Source organism: Trachymyrmex cornetzi, unplaced genomic scaffold (genome assembly GCF_001594075.2).
Source record: "Trachymyrmex cornetzi isolate Tcor2-1 unplaced genomic scaffold, Tcor1.1 scaffold590, whole genome shotgun sequence".
In the NCBI taxonomy this organism is placed as follows: domain Eukaryota; kingdom Metazoa; phylum Arthropoda; class Insecta; order Hymenoptera; family Formicidae; genus Trachymyrmex; species Trachymyrmex cornetzi.
Genome location: NW_017299904.1, coordinates 411,237 through 430,280, shown reverse-complemented (window position 1 = coordinate 430,280; position 19,044 = coordinate 411,237). Strand labels below are relative to the sequence as shown.

Below are 19,044 nucleotides of genomic sequence, written 5' to 3'. Positions count from 1 at the left end.
AGTGTTAGGAATTGTGTAAGCTAATTTGCAATTAAACACATTGACGAGTGGTGAAAATCTTTCAGATATGGAACCGACGTATGGAATTGCAAAAAATTTTTCCTTAACCTTCTTAATATCAGCTAAATTGCTATTATGGATGTGGTATTTTATCCTGTTATTAATCGTTGAAAAAATAAAATGAATTGGATATCCATTGTTTAAAAAAGTATTAATCGCGTTAACCAAATTAATTCTATGAAACCGAGGATGGCATAAACGGATAATTCGATCAACCACGCCATATATAACACCCCTCTTGTGACAAACCGGATGGTGTGAGTTAAAATTCAAGAATCTGCCGGAATAGGTAGCCTTGCGGTATCCGTCAAAAACGAGTCTACCATTCTCTACAATTAACATGGTGTCCAAAAAACTAATCCTTCCGTCCTTGCAGACCTCCACAGTGAACTGTAACCGTGCATGGAATGAATTAAAAATCCTTAAAATGTCAGCAATAGAATCAGATGGAGCGGCTAAAATAATGTCGTCTACGTATCGGTAGTAAAATGACAATCTACATGGCAATCTCTCAATAGCATTGTCTTCAAGGTCTTGCATGACCATGTTTGCCACTATTGGGGACAAAGGCGACCCCATAGGAGTTCCAAAAATTTGTTTGTAGATTTTGTTGTTAAAAGTAAAAAAAGTTGAGTTTAAAACCAAGCGAAAAGCAATCAGAAATTCATCTAATGATATACTAGTTTTCCCCGATATATGTCCCCATCTACGCATCAAACTATCAGTTGCCAACTCTATAGGTATGGTAAACAGAGAAACAACATCAAAGGAAACCAACATACAATCCTGTTCAATGTTAACATTTTTTAGCTTATTAATGAGGTCAAAACTGTTCTTTACGTAACTCGGAGCTTTAGGTATGGCTTCATCAATAACTTTATGTAAATAAAAGGCTAAGTTATACAGCGGACTGTTAATCGAAGAGACAATCAATCTTAGCGGAAAGCCCGGCTTATGGATCTTCGTCAATCCGTATGCCCTAGGCGTGCTGCCATCCGTCGTCAATAACATCCGATATGTGTATTCATTTATATACTCCCTCCTTTTCCATCTAACTAATAAACTGCGTACCTCACAAATTATTTTTTTTGTCGGATCCTTCTCAACTCTCTCATGTCAGTATCAGACAGCATATTTTCCATTTTTGAAATATAATCAATTCTATTGAGAGCAACAGTAACATTCCCCTTATCAGCTATACTCTATAGTAATTAAGACTTCAGGATGAAGTTTTTATAAATTCTCTAGATGTTTTTAACCATTGAGATAATAACTTATCCTTATAATCAAGTCTAGGAAACTCGTTTTTTAGTTTGTCAAGCAACGGAATCGAATTATTTCTAAAAAAATTGATAACATTATTCGGACGACCATTAATATTGCTCTCAATATGCTTGATAAATTCAACCAATGTCTTATCGATATTACTCCTATCAATCGGTAGACCGAAACCCTCACCTAATTGCAACAGGTATTGCACTTCTAATGGAAAGTTAACATTACTAAGATTAATGAGCCATTTTTTATTAACCGAATCAAGCGGAGCAGTTTCACCAAAACCATCCGTAGAAATATATACCCTCTCAACCGTCCTGTTTTTTATTGTATCATTAAGTAAATTGTCGGAAATAGTATCAGAAACTTCTGGAGAATTATCCTCAGAAATCCAACTAGAATAGGAAATAGGTTTTATATTAGATCTCAACCTTTTTTGATTCTTTTGTTTCAGCCACTCAATCTTTCTATCAATCTTTTTTGTTTGTTGAAAAAAATACGAACCATTTAACCTATCAAGAAACTTGAAAAAAGATGCGACTGTGGAAACCGGCAAAAACCGAAAAATCTCATGAGAAAACGAAAAAATTCTAGATCTAACTGTGTGCAGTTGATAATATGCATCTTTTAATTCACACTGCAACATTGCTCTTACATTATGAAGTTGAATCCTCTTTAACTTTTCGTAAGAATTTTTATTGTAAAGGAACACGCCATTGAAATTTGCGAATCTATGTAAATGTGGTGGTACAATATTACAACTGATGCAACATCTCAAGAATTTAATGCGGACTCTAACATTAACACACAACTTAACAGTATTACAAATTCTCTTTAAAAAATTAACAGTATACATTCCAAATTGATTTCGAATAGATGAAAAGGTAAACATAATATTCGAATATTCTTGACAATAACGTTTCATTTCGCCCACGTATATAAATTGAATTAGTAATAAGGCTCGAAATAATAAATATATAAACAAGATCAGTAGGGCAACGAGCCAATATAACAAAAACAAGATTTTAGAAAAACGAAGTAATATATATTAAAGGAAAGTTATATTTTCAAAAAATATATCACTGAGTATAAGTACATCATTGATAATGCCACAGAGTGTAAAAATATTGCTGATAATGCCATTACGTCCGCCATTAATTAATAAATCCTTCAAATAAAAGGTTAGACTGAATTCTATAAATATAAAAGTGAACTATAAATTTTCAAAATGTACAATAAATGTAGTTATCAGCAAAATTAGTGAATAGTATAAAGATTGAAATGATCAAAAAATGAAAATTGAAGATCCATAAAATATAATGAATTGTATAAATAATATGTATAAAGTGTAAAATTCGGTAATATAAGTAAAACAGAAATCAATAAAAATATACATACAGAGCATGAATAATAGTAATACAAATCTGAATCGGTAATATAAATAAAAGAAAATTCAAGAAATATACATATATAAAGCATGAATACGATAATAATAAGTCTGCATACAGTAAAAGTAAAATATGTGAAATTTAAAACATAGAGGAAAGTCGCCGATACTGACATAGGTCTCCTAAAGTGACATCCTCTTATTTCTCAGAAACTAGTTATTGCACTTTATTAATACTAATAAAATCATAATCTGTTTAATCTGTCTAATTAAAGAAGTACAAAATTTGTGTATTTGTGACTTGTTTCAATACCAAATGAGCTAAAAACAAATTCTACGAATGCAAAAACAAAATTCTTACAACTTTCTTTTGCAAATTGCATAGTTTAAATAATAGTGACTATATTATTGATAATGTTACGTCATTTTAAATGCTTGTAATTTCTTAAATCAGTTTTATTTATATTATTTTTTCTTTTAGTTTTTTCATATGATTTTAAATTTAAAATTGGGGTGCAGCGTAAACCACCACACCTGTCTGTGTTTAATTTTTACATAGCATTATTGCCTACTGTGTCAGTTTTGGAGCCCATTTTGTTAGACACTCATTTCTGCTTATCTTACGAAAAAATTAATTTATTGTCAGTCAGTGAGTAATGAAAATAACGACCTGTAGGAAACAAACTAAGGAGATGGTATAAAAAGGGTAAAAAAGGAAGAGGAAAAATGGAAACTAAGAGGGGGAAAGGGATTGTATGATAGGAAGATAGGGGGGATGAATATGGGAATGAAGCAAGGGCCTGAATATATCCAAATTTCTTCTTTTCTATCATCGTTTCTCGTCATCGAATTTCTACAAATAGTTGTCCTTGTTTAACTTATTTTATAATTAACCGTTTTTATATATTAATCTTTCAACTTCGAGAATGACCCAATCGGAGTCGAAACGTTAGTTTAATGCAAGCATATTTGTATTTTTATTTTTACTTTTATTAAATGTTTGTTTTTATTACGTACATTATATTTTGTTACTTTGGCTCGTAGCTCTTCTTAACATAATTAATTTTATTTTCATTATTTGAGCCATATTATATTATGTATTCTAATTAATAACATTTCTATTAGTTAATACATCAAATACAATAAAGAAAGCCAAGAACAATCAAAGTTGGATGTTCCAAATAACACATTATATATTCTTACATTAAATTAATTTATTTTAGATATGATTGGGAGCCGAAAAACTTTCAGTTTCAACACAATCATTCAGAGGTCCAATTCCACAACAGCTCATGGTTAACTCTTAACCGAGATTCAATTTATTCATTGTCTCTTTCGAATTCTAGAATTGGAAAGAGATGAGAAACAAGTTGAACCTTGGTTAAGAGTTAACCATGAGTTGTGGAACTGGGCCTGAAACGCTAATAATCCCCCCTAAATTAGAATAGACAGAAAGTAAGAAACTTATTGCGAAAAATATTACCTCAGCCAGGATTCGAACCTAGGACCTCTCAACTTTCCGGGAAGAGTGTCTTAGCCAGCTCGATCACTGAAGCTTCGGAAATATTCTTCGCAATAATTGATATGTATAGAGAGAACGCGTTGTATGGTTATTAGTTAATAGATATGAATTAAATATACAAGAAGGCATCTTACTTATCTTGCACATATAACTTCACAGTTGAGCTGATCACAAATATTGAAGCTAATGCAACAGTCATCAAGATCTGAATACTCAACAAACCATAAACTTTCCGTAAGAAACCTAAATTAAATTCATAATTAGAATGAGCATTAAATATATGGAATTCATATATTTATTATAAATGAGACTAGTTACGACATCACAAATATAGTTTACAAGTAGATATCTTAACAAATGTTATGAATATTTTATGGTAACATATGTCCATATAATTTTGAATTTCTCCAATATTATACATTACCCATTCGTATCTTGATATCTGCATTATGGACGTTATTCCTGTAAGCAAAGTCATCTTGTATGTCATGTTCGGATTGCTCCTTGCCACCCCGTTCAACATCCTCTTCCACCAACATCAAAGGAACAGTGGCCATTTTTGTTTTTCTGAATAAACAATTTAGAAAATAGAATTAATAAATTGGAACCATAAAACATGTGAAAAGAATTTTATCAGTCTTCATGAATAGTATAAATTACGGTCAAAAAATTAATGATCCTGTTTACATTTAACTATTTTGGCATTATTTTATTTTTAGAAAACAATATTGTATAAAAAGTAATAATGACAACCATTTTAAAGATATTCTCAAAATGTCAATTACACATATTATACGATAGCAAAACGAACCTAAGTTTCTTTGAAGATCTTCAAGGGCTGAATTTACGTTGCCAAGTTGAGTTTATATAATATTTAAGTAAAAGAATTATCTGACACCATCGTTATACGCAAAACGGATAAATGGATTAAATGGAACGACGACACGTCTGTCACAAAAATTCACGAGAAAGGATCGAAATAATCAATTCAGCGCCATCTAGAACAAAAAACTGGAAACTCAAGAGGTCTGTCGTGTTGCTTGAAATCCCCAAAAAATTATGCACTTCATTACGAATATTCGAGTGAATCTGCTCACTTTTGTAATTTTCCTGGGAGTCGATTGTGTATCTTAAAATTAATAGCGTTTTCGGCCCGATCGGGTTTGCACCAACCTGGGTTGGATTAATCTTTCCTATTGGTTGACGTCACCCGCTCTACCAATAGGAGAGCACAAAACGCTATTAATCCAACCCAGGTTGGTGCAAACTTGGCCGGGCCAAAAACGCTATAAATGAAAATTGCAAAAGTGAGCAAATTCACTAGAATATTCATAAATTTAATTGGTCATTATCTAATGAATTTGTTCACTTTTGTAATTTTCAAGCTACGCAATCGAATCCCTGAACATAGCCTAGAAGATTTAAGGAGAACCTCTAGAGCTGCTTTAGGGGAAGTCAGTAAAGGCATTTGGCAACACTGTATTCAATCAAGGCATGTTCGGAAACATCATTCGAGTTGACTATTCGGGCAATTCGGGTGATGTTGTCGAAAGTAGCTGAAGTCTGAAGTTGTCTTTCTGTTATTTCGTATCATTTGTGACGAATTTGTAATAAAAATTTTCGAAAAACGTACGGAACCAATTGCTTTACAACGAAAAACACCGGTAAACTCGACTCATTTAAAAAAAAAAAAAAACAATTGCAAGACATGGTAAATGTAACAAAGGGCATTTTGGTTGAATGGTACGTGTGTTGTAGAAAAAATAATTTATTCAATTTATTGACAACCAGTTGCATGAACCAACAATCAAATTCATTCTTTGTAGTCTAAGTCCTCGGGAATGTTAAACTGTTTATTAAGATCTTGCTCCGAAATGCAAAATTTATTCTTGCACCAGCTTTGTATAGAAAAAATGTTGTCCGTCCATGTATTGGTCCCATCTTTGTATTTCTAAACAAATGTTATCATAACAAAAAAGCAACAATTGTAGCGACACCAACAAAATAGCTTCCTTAATAATTTCATTGAAATCTAATATTGTGTATCATGCATACTATGACAGAATAGATAGAAACGATACTCCAAAATGTCTTTTATTGCTACAAAAAGAATAAGACGTTAAAAATAAAGTTAAAAGATCTATTATATTTGATAAAATATATCTAATATATATTATATATAACATATATTGAGTTTGATTGTACCTGTGCTTTTTTCTCCATTTCTGCAATTACTTCTGGATCGACATTGCTGAATTTTGCAATTTGTTTCTTTATCTCTTGTTCTTCTTTCTTTAGCTGTTCTACTTCTTCCAATAGCTTTCTCTTCTCTTCTGTATCATTCTTCAGTTCCTACATGAAATATTTTAGATGAACAAGAATAGAATTTAAATTTAACAAATTTATGGATCTTTTCTGTAACTCTTAACTGTATTGTTACAATTACAGTCGTTAGGAATTACAAAATAAGCCTCTAAATATGTATTTACTTTTTCTTTCTGTACTTCTTCTTTCAGTTTTTCCAGCTTAAATTCTACTTCTACTAGCTTTTTGCTTGTATCAGCTATTCTGCGTTCTGTTGTAGTAATATTTTCTCTGTAAAATATTATTTCTTGAGTATCTCGTTTTTTTCTCTATGAATCATACATAGCTATACAATTTTCTTGCAATATTACCCTGGGAATCTCCAGAAATATGTGGAAGTACCAATTTTTTCAGATCGTACCAAACCATCGTCCACTAAAGCTTGTAACACATCTTTGACAGCTTGTACTACGATGTTCTTCTCCTTTGGCGCGATCTTTTCGAGTTCCTTCAGTGTGAAAAATTCTTTCTTCTCATAAAATATTTGCAACATTCTCATACGTTTCTCATCAAGAGAAACTCCTTTTCTTTTTGACATGGTATCTATATATATTTATAATAAAAAAATATTAAACATTCAAACAAAATTGTATGTGTTTAGTGATGCAGCTATGAAACAGTTTCTTCTACATTTGGATGAAACATCTGCACTAGGAAGAAAGTTCATAATTCAAGATCTGGATGAGAAACATCTATTCATATCTGCTGATATACTGGAAACTTTGCAAGCTAAAGTAGATGATTTAATGGATCAGATATCATTCCCATTGGCAGAGAAAGGTGTATAAAGAAACAACGAAAGCCACTTTTTGAGGTGTATAATATTATATAAACTTGAAAAATGTCTCGAGAATCCGGTAGAATAAAAGACGCGAGTCAAAAGAGGATTCTTGATGAGGCTGCACGTAAACGTAGACAAAAAAAAGCACTGGAAGCATTGGAACAAGATAATTTTCATGATGATCCACATGCAGACTTGGGTATATACCATAAAAATGCTTGTTTCTTTTCGAAATATCATATGTTGAAAAATATTTTTTTTCTTGTTTTAGTTATGAGCAAGAAAATACCAAAATTCCAAGAGACCCTGGACAATAGGAGTAACAGTAGAAAGAAGAAAACCCGTTCTGCAGAATATTACAAGCAACGTTTTCGCAAGACTTTTGCTCAGCTTGTTGAAGAAGATCTCAATGTGAATCCTAATTCGCCAAACTACGCTAGCGCTCAAGCACCATCGTCTCGTTTACCCGAGAGACATTTCTGTGCAGTGTGTGGTTTCCCTAGTAATTATATATGCATACCTTGTGGTGCTAGATATTGCTGTGTCAAATGTCTAGGTACTCATCTTGACACAAGATGCATGAAATGGACGGTTTAAGAATTTTGATTTTATTCACACGCTTTCCAAAGTTTTTAATGAAAGTAAATGTATGAAAAATGCATCTCAAAATCTGTTTTATTTTAAATATATTGTTTTAATAAAGTAAAAATAATCATAAAAAAGGCCCAATAAATTCTTTAAGTGAAATGGTAACAGTATATAAAAAAATTCACTAGAAAATTAATTAACTGTAGTTAAGTAATACACTGTACCTGAAGTGTATGCATTAAGCTTATGTTTTGCTAATAGAATCTGCAAAAATAAGTAGATATTTACTTTAATTCTTTTATCCCAAATTTGAATAATTGAGCATAGACCTTTGGATAATACATAATGCACAAGGCATAAGAAAATTAAAGGTATATCCACACAATTTGCATAGCCACATAAACGTATGCATAAAGAAAATTATCCAATCACATTTGATATGCGACTTTAAAAAAGAAATGCAATTGGATAATTTTCTTTATGTATATGTTTATGCAGTTATGCAAGTTTGTGAGTGTGGATATACCCTAACCAATTCAAGTCTTTTATTTCATGGAAAGGAAAAAAATGAAAGATTTCAATTAGTTCATTTTCTTATGTATATTATGCGTTATGCATGACACTGCTTCCGCCTTTAAAGTTGACGTTTGTGGAGGTTAGAAAATTTGTTATACTAACCAAGAAGGAAGACTAAGGAGACTCCACTTACGTAAATAAAAATAGACCCATTTTGCGTTTCGAGTTAAGTTTCGATTCTCGACACTCGCGGCGCTTGTGAACCTTTAAAGACCTGCGCGTAATGAGTAGAGTGGCATTGTGTGTTCTCCTGAGGAATATACTTTAAATATCCAAATTCTTCTTCGAAAATTGAAGATAAAAGTGTTTTTCAGGAAAAAAGTCCTGGAAAGACTTTCCTTATTTCTTGTTTCTTTCTTCCTACCATATTTAACTACGGCGCATTTATTACGCACAGGTCTTTAAAGATTCACAAGCGCCGCGAGTGTCGAGAATCGAAACTTAACTCGAAACACAAAATGGGTCCAATTATCGAAAACTGGCTAGTGGAGTTTCCTTATGCTGGATTCACACTGCATCCGACTTGCGTCGTACGACGCTCTGCAATCAATCAGAAAACAGGATTCCGATGGATTTTGCTTCATATCATCAGAATCCTGTTTTCTGATTGGTTGCAGAGCGTCGTACGACACAAATCGGATGCAGTATGAATTCAGCATTAGTCTTTCTTCGTGGTGCTTAGAATCCTAGATTTATCAGAGAGGCACAACCGGTGTTATGCATTCTGATTCGCTGTTGCAATCTAACCAATTGCGTGACTTGGCCAATTATAGTCTAGTGACAGTAGTGAAATATTTCTATTCCATTTTATCCTATACGTCTTATCTTGTTTGACATAGTTTAAAGGCAGTTTCATAGCATGTCGGCCATGTTTAGTACTCTCCTTAGCACCTTTGTCATGCTGACTTAAGCCGGTTGCGCCTCTCTGATAAATCTAGGACTCTAGTGGTGCCTTCTAACAAACGACACAAATGACACGGTGTAATTATAGAGCTTATACTACTGGAGCATTATAATAAATGTTGCCAACTCTAGTGAGCTGGCTCCTACTTATAGCGTTTTCGGCCCGATGGGGTTTGCACCAACCTAGGTTGGATTAATGGCATTTTGTGCTCTCCTATTGGTAGAGCGGGTGACATCAACCAATAAGAAAGATTAATCCAACCAAGATTGGTGCAAACCCGATCGGGCCGAAAACGCTATTAGAAACTTCAATAGAATCTATCAGAAATCGACTAAAAATGTAGAAAATAAGATCTTTTTTTAATTTTACTAGCAAAAATTTATAAACAAACGTTTGAAGAAGCTCGTTAATACATCAGTGAAAAAATTTAGAAAATGTTTTTATTTAATAAATATTTGTTTCATATATTTGTACATCATACAAAATAATAGTTATAATTAGAATTAGATCACGCACATAACGCAATCACAAATAAAATTATAAAATAACTTAAAATAAAGGACTCTATATTTGCACATATTCACTAAAAATTCTTAATTATGATTTGCACGTATTGACTAAAAACCTATGCTAATTGCTAATTGCCATAGGCCTTAAAACTCTTAAAAGTCGAAATTAAAATCAATATTATTATCCATCAGGGTACCTATCATGAAATATGTCGGAATGGATTCCGATCGGAATTATTCCGTTTTCCCTAGAAAACACAATAGAAATCTAGGGAATAATTGAATATTTCCAATCGAAATCGATTCCGACTTGTTCTATGAGGCGTCGTCTACAATACACGGAGTAAGAAGTAAGAGTAAGAAATTGACCAATCACAGTCGATTATTCTTCTCACATTCGACTGTGATTGGTCAATTTCTTATTCTTACTTCTCACTCCGTGTATTGTAGACGGGCCTTGATAGGTACCCTGGTTATTAGATATGTAGCAGTCTTTTGTTTTAATTTTTTTTACGACATCCTTCGGTAAATCAAATGTCTTACAACATTTATTTACTTGTTTCGGGGCCACTTTCATCGTCGGTTTACTTAATCAGCCTAGTAATTGTAATGAGATAGAAAGAGATAGAACTATTTCTATCTCTTTCTATTTCATTACAGTTACTAGGCTGATTAAGTTAAGGGGGCCGGGTTGTTTGAAGGGTCAAAAAATCAACGATTTTTGTGAATTTTTTGTGGATAAATAGATACAGCTATCAATTTTAAATTTGAATCTATATTTTATTTGTACTTTATACAATAAGTATGAATTTTTATTAATTAAAATATATAGAAATGCCCGAGTGGCAACAATAGCGGCATTTAACATGAATCTATGTGGACACGTTTGCCGCCATTGTTGCCACGCGGGTATTTCTATATTTTAATTAATAAAAATTCATACTTATCGTATAAAGTACAAATAAAATATAGATTCAAATTTAAAATTGCTGACATTGTGCAGCCAAAACTAGTTGTCTGAAGTAAAAAAATCAAATTGATTTGTAAATAATAATGTTGAATGTATACGCTAAATCTAACAAAATTATAAAAAATCGCGATTTGTTAAAATTACTCCTTTATAAAAAAAAAGATATTTTTTTTACCATTATTTTTCCCATTAAATTGCCAAAAAACTATTATTGTTTTTAAAAATGTATTATTTTTTTAGGTTTAGGATATGAAGAAAATAGTTGTAATTAACGTGTAAAAAGCGGCGATCTGTGCGTTAAGCCGTATTCTCTCTATAATGTCAGCAAATTTGAAAAAACACGTTTCGAAAAAAACGCGTTTAAAGTTTTGAGTTAGAATACTTGTTTTTTTAATACATACATACATTTTTTTTTATTCAGCGATTCCTGGGCCATAATACAATTCATCCTCTTCATGAAACTCATTAATCTGAGTTGAATCTATTTGAATAGAGTCCTCTATACTGTTCTCATCAGACTGTCTGCTTTTGCGACGCATCGAATAAAACCATTGATTGTCCATCATATCGGCGACTGCCTTACATTTCCCTATACGAATTCCCATGATCTCCATGATTTTTAAAACCAAATAGTATCCTTCATTGATGCCGGATGATATAAATGTTGCTATTTCCACAATTTTTTGCTAGAATGGAGGTGTTTTGACGCTAAACGCCAAATGCATGCATTTAAACTGTCACTGGAATTTTGTCCACCTATACACCGTTTCAGAAGGTCTTCTCTTGATAAATCGTTGTAAATTGGCAGCAGTTTTTGAACAAGTTCAGGATCAAGTGGTTTACTATGTTCGTAATTAGTGCCAGTGGCTTCGGCGTGTTTTCATTTGCACCAGTTATCAGTACCGGGAGGACATAACGAATGATTCGGTAAATCATTTGTTGATGTCATGTGATTTAACTATTTATATTATTTTGTATAATGTAGCTATGATAGCTTTCTTCATATCCTCAACTGTGTTATACCTTCTTATTGCTAATCCATAATACGTGGAGAGCTTTTTAACTAGAGCGTCAGAAAAGATACCTCTCTTAAATTTCTTGAATTTTTTTAAATTACAAAGATGTGTGCCCATTCTTTTATGTACGTGATTAATGTCTTCGCATTTTCTCACAATAAAGTCCTCTCCATAAGGTTGCAAATCTAAAATGCCTTTGAAGATTTTGGAATCGCCGTCGCCAGTATAATTTGTGTATTAACTCCATGAAGTTCTTCCGATCTTGCAAACATTTCTTTTATACTGTCCATTTCCATTTTGTCAGCTGACTCTGTATGATTTATGGAGTAATTTTTTTATGTTTATCGAACCAATGTGCATAATCTTCTGTATTTTTATTTTATTTTTCCAATAATTACAACTTTAGCAATAACTCAATTTGACAACTGCATCTATCACTTTGCCAGTTAAACCAATCAACGTATTAACGCCAAAAAGTGAACGAAAACCACGTTTCTTCCATGTACCATCACCCGAAATAGTTATTTGAAATAGGAATTTCCTTCTCAACATTTTTTCGTTTCTCTTCTTCGACAGTTTTTTTAGTTATAAAATTAAAAACACTTTTACTTGCAATATAATTAATACTTATAATCGTTTTGTACACAGTTTGAAAGACTTCCGAGATCCATAAGACTACAAAAAAAACATACGATTGTTGGCTACGGATGATCTTTTTTGCATCAATTCGTCACTCAATCGGCCTTTGGAGTAACATTTAACTATTTCGACAACTCTAAAAGCGTTTGAGATGGATTCTCATCAAGCAATTCTTGCAGCTCGACATCTTCAAATTTTTTCGGCTGTCCTGGACGTTCTTTGTCTCTCACATCAAAATCACCGTTTCGGAAGCGTTCAAACCAAACTCTACATGTTCTTTCTGATGGAGTTCCATCACCATACACTTCGGATAATAAGCGATGCGCTTCAGCTGCGGTTTTCTTGAGGTCGAAGTAGTGAAGAAGCACATGTCGGAAAAACAGCTTATCGCGATTCACTTTCAATCGGAAAATCTTTTTGACGTCGAGAAATCTAATCTGTGAGGATTGAATCACTTTCAGCGATGTCTAAACTACAAAAGACATATGACTTCATCGTCGAAGTTGGAGCCAGCACCCTCTAGGAGCGAGCGGCAGGAATTAAGTTTAACATCTAATAAAATAATAATGTAACATATATTTAGCGTGGACAATTACAAACCTATACCTTACTTTATATTAAATTATGAAATGTATGCGTAGATGCAGTGCTTCTCTCTAAGAACATAAAAGAAACTAGATACACAGATATGAGTTGAGTAGAAGTCATTGTGACTATGTGACGTGTTTAACATTGTAATTGATAAACCACTCACAGCTTATCATAGTGAAAAAGGCACTGATCGCCGTGAGTAGCTATGTTCAATTGCAATATTGTCAAATATGTTGAACTTACCGCTCTCATTCAACATATTTGTTAGCGCATTTCTTTTCTCAATGCCTTCTTTTTTACCTGGAGTAATAGTTTCAATATCATCTTTCGTCATAGGATTATGGTCTTTTTCAACAATTACAATATCATCTAAAAAATCTCCATGTAAAATACAAATATTGTGCAGCACACAACACGCAATAATATATTCAGGTATAAGATCCGTCCGTTTCATATACAACTTATCTTCGAGACTACGAAAACGTCTTTTCAGATAACCGATGGCTTCTTTAATCATTACATGGGCCGAACATAAACGTTCATTAAAATTAATTTGTGCTTCTGACAAATCATTGTCGTTGTTATCATAAGGTACCATTACATGTTTTTGCAGAGCATACCCAGCATCACCTATTAGATGGCTATCATGTGGAAAAAATTTTTCTGTGTACATGGATGGAATGTCACTCAGCCAGAATACACACATATCTTGCATAGATCCTGGTTGTTCTGCATAGCAGTGGATGAATTTTAAGGTGGAATCACATACAGCCTACAACAGATATTAAAATATTTAAACATTCATCAATCTCATAAAAGTTTTATCGTAATTATTCCTTATGTTATTCATTATATTAAACGTATATAACTTACTTGCAAATGTATTGAATAATGACCGTTTCGATTAACGTAATTTTCTGCATGTTCCTTTGGTTTCTGTATACGTATGTGTGTACCATCTATGGCACCAAGTACTTTTGGAAACTTATGTTTGTATTGAACATCCGTCCATGTTTGTTGTGCTTCTTCTATATTGGGCCATTTGATAAATTTATCTGCTAAAGAATATAACGCTGCACAAACTTTTCTATGAGCACGCCAAGCAGTTGCTCGTCCAATATTAAATCGATGACAAACAGATCTATTAATGAAAAAAAATATATGTATATATATAATGAATTCAGTATTAATACTTATTTATTCAATATAATTTTTTATATTTATATATAATTACCTGTATGAATCAGGTGTTGCCATGGTCCATAATGTCACTAATAATTGTAAGTATGGAAAAATTGGACACCGTCCAGATCCGGTTGGCTTTTCTAAGTTGGGTTTTATTAAATTTAATAAGTATGTAAACACTACACGCGATATCCTGTAATTAAAAGTTAATTAATTTTAAATTAAATAATTTTTTTTCTTATTCAAGTAAGATTGTCATACTTTGCATAATAAAAACAATCAGGCTAATAAATGTTCATTTTTGAAGCATATTATACATAAAGTTGAACAATATATTATTTATATTTACCGAAATTCTCTTTTAAACTCGACATCTGAAAATTCTTTCACCATGTCCACATAATTTTTAACACGAAGTTGAATTGTTTGAATTGGTGATAATTCCATTCGTTCATCTTCTTCAGAAACACTATCGCTACTGTCTTTGTCCAAATTTTCCAATGCTATTAAAGATATTGACAGCTTAGACTATATTCCAAAACATCTTTAAAGAAAATTTTTCTCAAAATATATAGTATACATAACATACTCTCTGCTCAAAAAGTACCCGGAATTTTTAAATAAAACGAAAAATTTTAAATTTGAAGATAAATTTATTTTATCCTCTTCAAAATAACCATCATTCAAAGCTATACATATGTGCCAGTGATTAACCCACTCTTCATAGCACTTTCAGGCTCCTGAAGGTACATTATTAGAAATACTTTCTTTACATATAAACATGAAGCTCATGGTTATGAACAAAATTAAAAGTAATAAATAATTTAACTGAAAATTAAGTTACAGTAGTTACTTAAATATAATGAGCGTGTACATTAAATTTCATAGTTTCATAAAAAATACATTAAAGGAGTGTCCATAAGGGCCAATTTTGGCCCTGTCTAAATTTTGTCCAAACTCATGAAAATTCATTTCTTGAGGGTCAATTATATTCAATATAAGTGATTTTAGCTTAAACGGAGCAGTGATGTTGCCATATTTACTCAGAAATTAGTTTCTCTGCTCCGTTTAAGCTAAAATCACTTAAATTGAATATAATTGATCTCGAGAAATAAATTTTCATGAGTTTTGACAAAATTTAAATAGGGCCCTTATAGACTCTTCTCCTTTCATGTATACAAATATGCTTTTCAGTTATAAATACATTAAATTTAATGTAATGTCATGAAATTAAATTCAAATTGTGTAACTTAAAAGTATATTAAATTTCATGAAATTTTTAACATATAGACTTTAGATCGTTCATTGAATTTTCTTTTACGGAATCAATCGAATCAAAACACTTTCTCCGTAATGGCAATTTGAGTCTTGGAAACAAAAAAAGTTACACGTGGGCTGTGTTCAGCAGAGAAAGCAGCTTTGCAACTGTTGTAAAATTCTTCAATATGATTGGTCTTGCCCTTAGTTCCTCATTGGATCTAAATGTATAAACCAATCGTATTCAAGAATTTTACAACAGTTGCAAAGCTGCTTTTTCTGCTGAACGTAGCCACGGTGCCATGTTTGATGAATACAGTGCATGGTCGATGGTATTTGTTGCATGTTTGGTCAAAAAGTCACGTACACGGTACAAGAGATACTTGCTTTGGAACCAATCGCGCTTGAACACGTCTGAGGCCCAAAACTTTGGTTAAAATGTGATGAACCGAACCACTAGAGATGCTAAGGGTTGAAGCAATCTCTTTATCACTCACATGGCGATTAGCAAGCACAATTTTCTTCACTTTATCGATGTTTTTGTCCGTATTTGATGTCAATGGACGCCCAGAACGCGGCAAGTCTTCTACAATTTCACGACCATCTTTGAAAAATTTATACCACTCATACACTTGTGATTTCGAGAGAGAACAGTCCCCGTAGGCTTTTTGTAACATTTTTAATGCGTCGGCACAAGAAATTTCATTAGCAACACAAAATTTCAAGCACACTCTTTGCTCAACTCTTTTTTCCATTATAAAATTCAACGAATATATCTAAGGTAGACTAATATAAACGACTGTTGTAAATTGCTGTAAATAAATTAAGGAGTAAGAGTTAAGAGTGCGGTCACATGGAGTGAGAAATAGCGGAACGTAAAAAGAACGGAAAAGACAAATAGTGGGGGTTAACCAATCAGAACAACTTTTACATGGCAGCGTCAAGCATCAAGGGGCTTCTAACAGTTCTTTAGTCCGGATCTACAATAGGTGTTTTATGCCTTATGCCGTAAGAAACTGACCAATTACAGTCGAATCCGAGAAGAATAAGCGACTGTGATTCGCCCTTTTTAATTGGTCGATTTCTTACGGCTTAAGGCTTAAAACACCTATTGTAGATCCGGGGTTAAGGGCCACTTTCACCAAGCTCAGTTAACTAGGCCGGTTAGTCCATCGGAATTGACCAATCGTATTTGTCATTTTGTTTGAAGACGATTGGCCAATTCCAATGGACTAACCGGCCTAGTTAAGTTAACTGCGCTTGGTGAAAGTGGCCCTAAGGCCCAGTTTCACAACTAAAGGTGCCTTTTCACGCTGACGCTCGACGCTCATTTTCAGCGTCAAAACAGGTCACATGATCAAAATTGACGAATACCAAGCGTCAATTTTGATCACGTGACCTGTTTTGACGCTGAAAATGAGCGTCTAGCGTCAGCGTGAAATCGCACCTTAACGGTTAATTCTTAACCGAGGTTCAACTTGTTTCTCATCTCTTTCCAATTGTATAATTGGAAAGAGATAATGAATAATATTGAATCTCGGTTAAGAGTTATCCGTGAATCGTGAAACAGGGCCTAAATAAAGTGAAAATTACGAAAGTGATCGAATTTACTAGAATATTTATAACTTCATTAATTAACACCTAGTGAGTTTGCTCATTTTTATAATTTTCACTTCGTTTAAAGAATTGTAATAAGCCCCCAGAGCATGAGCAGTAATGTTTAATAATTTTACTAAAATTGAATTTAATGTACGAGGTACACTAATAATGGAATCTTGTAGTTTACACTATACAATGTAAATAAATATATTTTCAGCATTATATGTTAAAATAGTAGTGTATATCAGAACATAATCTCTCATAATTTACCATTTTGCGTCAAGAAGCTGTGCAAAAGATTATTGCGCAGAAGTCTGGAGATTCAAACTTCTGCGCAGATGCTTGCATGTAATGGCACCTTTACGTTTGTTTCGTAACTGGGTTTCACCAACTTCCGTTCCGTTTCCGTAAATATATTTCTCATCATGTGAAACTCAGCTACGAAACAATAATAGAATTGTTCTGATTGATTAATTCTCACTACTTGTCTTTTCCATTCTTTTTCCGTTCCGCTATTTCTCACTCCATGTGACCGCATTAGAATCTGTTTTCTGTTCCTGCATTAGACTGAACTAGAATTCTTTTTCTTGCTTTCGAAATATCAGATATATATCTTACTTTAAGTTCCAAAAGTGTAGACTAGTTCAATCACAGAAAATAGATCTTCAAGTATATCCACACAAACTTGGCATAGCCGCATAAACGTATGCATAAAAAAAAATTATGCAATCACATTTTACGTGCGTCTTTATGGGTCTCTTTCATCAATCTCGGTTAAATTAACTGACAGTTACGTGAGACTCATTTATGCCCGTTTCTTTCCCAATGTGGATTAACTTTATGGTCTCTTTCACCAACTTCTGGTTAAATTAATCGATGATTAACTCGCAGAAGTACCAACAGCAGTTTAAGGTACCCTCTCTCTTTCTCTTCTGTGTTTAGGTCTCACGTTGGCAATCGTGGTGATTGAGTTAATCATCGATTAGCGTTAATCGGTGTTCGTGAAAGAGGCCCATTATTTCGGTTCAACTTACTCTTCATCTTTTTTTAAGTTAAACTGCATTGGTAGAAACAGGCATTAAATGAGTCCCATGTAACCGTCGGTTAACTTAACCGAGCTTGATGAAAGAGACCTTACAGGAAAAATGTGATTGGATAATTTTATTTATGCATATGTTTATGCGGCTATGCAAGTTTGTGTGGATATATCCTTAAATGAGAGATCGCGCTCAAACTCAGCATTAAAGAGTGCTTTCCATTTGATGACACAAGTCGACGCAAGTATCGTTCTAACTTTGTCACTCTCTGAATGTCAACAAGGATAGAACGAAGCTTGTGTCGACTTGTGTCATCAAATGGAAAGCACTTAATGGCTGCGTTCAGCAGAACGTTAATTTTGCAACTGTTGGAAGTTTTCTTTACATTGATTGAATTATACTTTTAGATCTAAAGGAATGATCCTATCTCAGCAGACAATCATAAAACGGTTGCAAAACTGTTGTGTTCTGCTGAACGTAGTCAATGGTTGCGTTCAGCAGAAAAAGCAGCAACTGTTGTAAAATTCTTGAAAGCTGCTTTCTCTGCTTTCTCTGGCTGAACGCAGCCAATGTTAAGGACAGTTATGCCAACTTAACGGAAAAAAATGACATATCATTAACGCGCGTTTTTCAAATAAGAAATTCCAGGTACTTTTTGAGCAGGGAATGGAAAGTTACTTTTTAAAAGTAACAAGTTACAATTACTCGTTACCGAGTAGGAAAAGTAACAAGTTACCGTTATTAGTTACCGATTTTTAAAAGTAACTCGTTACAGTTACCGTTA

At 33.0% G+C, this 19,044-nt stretch overlaps 6 protein-coding genes across 6 annotated transcripts in view; 2 read left to right on the top strand and 4 right to left on the bottom strand.

Moving 5' to 3' along the window:
* The window catches only part of LOC108766475 (protein lifeguard 4), a 7,876-nt gene extending 2,628 nt beyond the window's left edge, over positions 1 to 5,248 (bottom strand). Inside the window, exons 1-3 of the mRNA XM_018515799.1 lie at positions 5,056 to 5,248; positions 4,669 to 4,811; positions 4,379 to 4,487 (exon numbers count right to left, since the gene is read on the bottom strand). Coding sequence (XP_018371301.1) covers positions 4,379 to 4,487; positions 4,669 to 4,801 — 242 coding nt within the window. The 5' untranslated portion in view covers positions 4,802 to 4,811; positions 5,056 to 5,248. The remainder of the gene's footprint in view (positions 1 to 4,378; positions 4,488 to 4,668; positions 4,812 to 5,055) is intronic.
* Positions 5,249 to 5,759: 511 nt separating this feature from the next.
* Positions 5,760 to 7,411, top strand: Tfb5 (transcription factor B5). The gene is made up of 2 exons (XM_018515743.1): positions 5,760 to 5,987; positions 7,210 to 7,411. Exons 1-2 carry the CDS (start codon positions 5,953 to 5,955, stop codon positions 7,394 to 7,396), a joined length of 222 nt encoding a protein of 73 aa, XP_018371245.1. The 5' UTR covers positions 5,760 to 5,952; the 3' UTR covers positions 7,397 to 7,411.
* Positions 5,997 to 8,292, bottom strand: LOC108766445 (meiotic nuclear division protein 1 homolog). Its single transcript, XM_018515741.1, has 5 exons — positions 8,202 to 8,292; positions 6,920 to 7,151; positions 6,734 to 6,839; positions 6,450 to 6,596; positions 5,997 to 6,195 (listed from the first exon to the last, which is right to left on the bottom strand). Exons 2-5 carry the CDS (start codon positions 7,144 to 7,146, stop codon positions 6,058 to 6,060), a joined length of 618 nt encoding a protein of 205 aa, XP_018371243.1. The 5' UTR covers positions 7,147 to 7,151; positions 8,202 to 8,292; the 3' UTR covers positions 5,997 to 6,057.
* On the top strand, positions 7,370 to 8,088 carry LOC108766446 (zinc finger HIT domain-containing protein 1). The gene is made up of 2 exons (XM_018515742.1): positions 7,370 to 7,588; positions 7,661 to 8,088. The coding sequence occupies exons 1-2, from the start codon at positions 7,450 to 7,452 to the stop codon at positions 7,984 to 7,986; spliced, it is 465 nt and encodes a 154-aa protein (XP_018371244.1). The 5' UTR covers positions 7,370 to 7,449; the 3' UTR covers positions 7,987 to 8,088.
* A 4,886-nt stretch (positions 8,293 to 13,178) lies between the features above and the next one.
* The window catches only part of LOC108766471 (putative nuclease HARBI1), a 12,088-nt gene continuing 6,222 nt past the window's right edge, over positions 13,179 to 19,044 (bottom strand). Inside the window, exons 4-7 of the mRNA XM_018515789.1 lie at positions 14,717 to 14,870; positions 14,417 to 14,560; positions 14,056 to 14,323; positions 13,179 to 13,954 (exon numbers count right to left, since the gene is read on the bottom strand). Of these exons, the coding sequence (XP_018371291.1) occupies positions 13,352 to 13,954; positions 14,056 to 14,323; positions 14,417 to 14,560; positions 14,717 to 14,870 (1,169 nt within the window). The 3' untranslated portion in view covers positions 13,179 to 13,351. The remainder of the gene's footprint in view (positions 13,955 to 14,055; positions 14,324 to 14,416; positions 14,561 to 14,716; positions 14,871 to 19,044) is intronic.
* Positions 15,927 to 16,610, bottom strand: LOC108766473 (putative uncharacterized protein FLJ37770). Its single transcript, XM_018515793.1, has one exon. The coding sequence runs from the start codon at positions 16,377 to 16,379 to the stop codon at positions 15,984 to 15,986; it is 396 nt and encodes a 131-aa protein (XP_018371295.1). The 5' UTR covers positions 16,380 to 16,610; the 3' UTR covers positions 15,927 to 15,983.